General features: G+C 44.5%; 3 protein-coding genes across 20 annotated transcripts in view; 1 reads left to right on the top strand and 2 right to left on the bottom strand.

Moving 5' to 3' along the window:
- Positions 1-3,637, top strand: part of pHCl-1 (pH-sensitive chloride channel 1) — a 48,352-nt gene that overhangs the window by 4,416 nt on the left and 40,299 nt on the right. The gene's annotated exons all lie outside the window — the stretch shown is intronic.
- Positions 519-1,506, bottom strand: LOC108554335 (trypsin-1). Its single transcript, XM_017909574.1, has 2 exons — positions 1,461-1,506; positions 519-1,267 (listed from the first exon to the last, which is right to left on the bottom strand). Exons 1-2 carry the CDS (start codon positions 1,504-1,506, stop codon positions 519-521), a joined length of 795 nt encoding a protein of 264 aa, XP_017765063.1.
- On the bottom strand, positions 2,395-3,607 carry LOC108554336 (trypsin-1). The gene is made up of 2 exons (XM_017909575.1): positions 3,562-3,607; positions 2,395-3,137 (listed from the first exon to the last, which is right to left on the bottom strand). Exons 1-2 carry the CDS (start codon positions 3,605-3,607, stop codon positions 2,395-2,397), a joined length of 789 nt encoding a protein of 262 aa, XP_017765064.1.

Consider the following 3,637-nt stretch of genomic DNA (forward strand, 5'->3'; position numbering starts at 1 on the left):
GCTCTTCCAAAATTCTTATTCGCGATGTCTGGCATCGGATGCTGCTGGCGCGATTCAAAATTCCAAGTCGCGACGACGCGGATGCAATTGGTTAACGAAAGATACACTTTATCGTAGTTTCCATGATTCGAAGTCATGGAATAGGGTTAGTGCTTTAGCCGAGATTGAATCGGGGACTCTGTCGGCTACGCGAAGGCAGAATTAATTTCGACTTTAAACGGATTGGCGAGAAGCACAGAGGAAGCGCAGGAAAATGCCAGGCTTTTGCCACGCGAGTCGATGTACAACGTGTCCATGAGAGATCTGCGTTCCCTTTATAAGGGAGAAAAGGATTTGACGCTTGGTATCGAATGAACGCTAGCTTTATTGAATTTTCCGTGTCACCTCGTGCTTGGTAAACGGCACGGGACACTGATTAGAGACAAAATTGAGACGCGGTCGTATAAGAAGACTACAAGAAGAGAAAGAATCCGTTGGAGTATAGGCTTGAGTACCGGATGGAGTATCAGCGGTAAAGCTTACGCTTTAACTCCAGTCTTGGAGGTGATCCAATCGCTGAAGGCAGCAACCTCGGTGTGAACGCCAGGGTATCCAGCTCTGGCACAACCGTAACCCCAAGATACGAGTCCGGCGAGACGGCCACCGATGGTCAAGGGTCCGCCGGAATCTCCTTGGCAAGCGTCCTTTCCTCCTTCCGGTACCGCCGCGCAGATCTGTCCCTCGGGCAATCCTCCGTACGATTTGTAAGCACGGTCACAGGAACTCTTGGAGACTATGGGCACCGAGACCGTTTGAAGGACATCGGTGGTGCTACCGCCTTCTTTGGTTGCACCCCATCCTGTGATTACCGCGCTGATACCAGCGACAGATTCTTCGTTTTGTTTGAATATTTTGATAGGCTGACGCGTATCGTCCAGTTTGAACGGGGTTGCAACTTTTAGCACGGCAACGTCGTTTGTTGGTACTCCATACCAGTTCGTCTCGTAGTTCTCGTGAACGTATATTTGTGCTACCTTGTGCCTGCTTCCACCTGAGGATTTGGTCGCTGTTCCGGCTAGCACTGTGATCCAGTCACTTGGGTAAACCATGCAATGAGCAGCTGTAACCACCCACTCGCTCGAAATGATGCTACCACCGCAGAAGCCGAAACCAGAACTTTGAAGGGACACTTGATGAGGTACCTCTTGGATGCTTACATCCTTTCCACCGATTATCTGTCCACTCGGGGTTAGCGGATTCAGGGCGATGGGTCTTGTCAGCGGATTCGCTAATGAAACGATTATATTCAACGATTAGATTCTCTAGATAGGTAAGGACTTACAGCAAGAGGTAGGCAGATTTTCTAAGGTGAATCGACTCTGTACCAAAATACAAGGTTTTACCGAATATCTTCGACTTATGATTCTACGGATAAGTCGCGTTAAAGAACAAATGAACGATGTCTAGTATAAAATGGTTACCTGTTGCGATGGCCAGCAGTGCGAGTAAATTCAGTTGTACGAACATCTTGATTTCGAGTACCGACTTTGGTATGCCTTTTTTTCACGATTCGTGGTGTATTTATATGAAAATGAGACACACACGATGAATATCTTATGCAAAGCGTATTATATCAGACGCCGATAAAGAAAAAGCTATTCAAAGAAAAGCAAGATTAAAAATTCTTAAGTCCAGTGATCTGTACTTTTGCGGGGATTTACTACGAAATCGATCAAAGTATCTGTCAGTGGTAAGCTTTCGCTTTATATGCAGCTATTTGATATACCTTCCAAGTATACGTATAATCAGTAGATGTAGAAATGCAGGTAAACATGAATCGCGCATGTATATATGCATACACATATACATACGAATATTGAAAATAAAAGAATGAAAAGTTACATATACCCTTTATCGTAGCTCTAATATCGGTGTATTGTTAAATATAGTGATTTACGATTTGTAAGATTGATCGGTACCATAAGATCAATGGTAATCTTCTCGTTTATCATATTATTGTCATATTAATATGATTTTACTGACTTTACCAGGGAAATTTTCATTCGACTATTCGATTTATTTTCCTTCAAGTTAGATTTAAAGCAGAATAGGTGGATTTAGAATATTCTAAGAGGAAGGTAGGTTGGTCGTGTGGCCTGCGATTGAAATAAAGTCAAACGAAATTTCGATGAGTATAACAATGAAACGTTTATTTTCTGTACAAACAAGTCGATATTTACACCGGTGAATATTCGCGATATTAATGTTACGGAGTTAGTCGTTTGGAATTAACGCTTCGTCGTTCTTACATTTTAACGCAGCGGTACCTAATCGAATGCAATTAGAATCGTTATCGTTGTTCGAGTCGCATATCGATTCGTCGAGTATTTTTTCAAGTAGGAGAGAAAGCAGGAATTAGACTCCGCTGTTTTGCTTGATCCATTGACGGTAATAAGAGACGTCGGTGTAGACACCTGGATAGTTAGCAGTTCCGCATCCCATTCCCCAGGAGACGATTCCGACCAGTTCGCCATTGATGACCAGGGGGCCACCAGAGTCTCCTTGGCACGAGTCCTTGCCTCCCTCCGCCAAGCCAGCGCAAATTTCTCCCTTGGGAACTCCACCGACCTCTTCGTATGCTTTGCTGCATTTCTTTGTCGCGATTATAGGAACCGAAACCTTGTGAAGTGTCACTGGTGTTTCCGTCTCGGTTTTTCCCCAGCCCGTGATCAATGCGTTTTTGTTCACGAGAGAGTTGGAATTTCCCTGGTACAGTGGTACCGGTTTCCGGGCGTCGTTGAACTTGAACGCGTCGGATTTCGCTATACGGAATAGTGCGATGTCGTTGACAGGGATACCGTTGCTGTTGCTCTTATAATCTTTGTGCCTGATCACTTGTTCAACCCGGTGCACCGCGCCGCCGGAGTAGACGTTGGTCGAGCCTGTACGTATTTTGTAGGACTTGGCCGAGTACGTGGCGCAATGTCCAGCGGTTACCACCCAGTTCGAGGCGATTATGCTACCCCCGCAAATATGATAGCCGGATACTTGCAAGCTCACTTGATACGGTGCCACGTAGATGGTTGTTTCTTCACCGCCCACGATACGGCCATCCATTCTCTGAACTAGTTCATTGAATGTCTGCGCTATCGGATTTCCTGGAAAACAAATACGTATCCTCTGTTTACTCAATCATTTCGCGTTAGGATTAATCGCTGTAACGTCGTTTGGAAGTTTCGTCGGTGATCTGGTAAAGGCGCCGTATCCAGTCGAGTATAGAAAATAGTAAAAGTTGGAACGTATTACCGACGAAGCTCGGTAAATAACTTAACTGGGTTAAATTTGGATTAGATCTGGCCAATTTTGCTCGTTTCGTAGTAAAACGTCTAATTTATTCGCTGTTTTGTTCGCATTTATCGAATGTTGAAGCGCCAGACGTGGAAGTTATTGTAAAAATGATACTCTTTCGAAGGCTCGATCATAGTTTCGCGTTGAACGAACGTTTAGAGATCCTGATATTCTGTTGAAACCGACGAATTTGATCAAAGATTGGTAAATTGGGTGGAATATTTAAAAACTTACCGGCCGCTAGGGCCACGAGAGAGAGGATCGTAAAGAGCTTTAACATCTTGAAAGTTTCTTGCCCACTTTCGAGTCG

This window comes from Eufriesea mexicana, unplaced genomic scaffold (genome assembly GCF_001483705.2).
Source record: "Eufriesea mexicana isolate 0111107269 unplaced genomic scaffold, ASM148370v2 scaffold18737, whole genome shotgun sequence".
NCBI lineage: Eukaryota > Metazoa > Arthropoda > Insecta > Hymenoptera > Apidae > Eufriesea > Eufriesea mexicana.

Coding starts and splice junctions, on each gene's coding strand:
- LOC108554335 (XM_017909574.1), bottom strand. CDS start 1,506: ATGTTCGTACAACTGAATTTACTCGCACTGCTGGCCATCGCAACAG. Junction 1,268..1,460: donor ACTGCTGGCCATCGCAACAG/GTAACCATTTTA, acceptor TCGTTTCATTAG/CGAATCCGCTGACAAGACCC.
- LOC108554336 (XM_017909575.1), bottom strand. CDS start 3,607: ATGTTAAAGCTCTTTACGATCCTCTCTCTCGTGGCCCTAGCGGCCG. Junction 3,138..3,561: donor TCTCGTGGCCCTAGCGGCCG/GTAAGTTTTTAA, acceptor TTTGTTTTCCAG/GAAATCCGATAGCGCAGACA.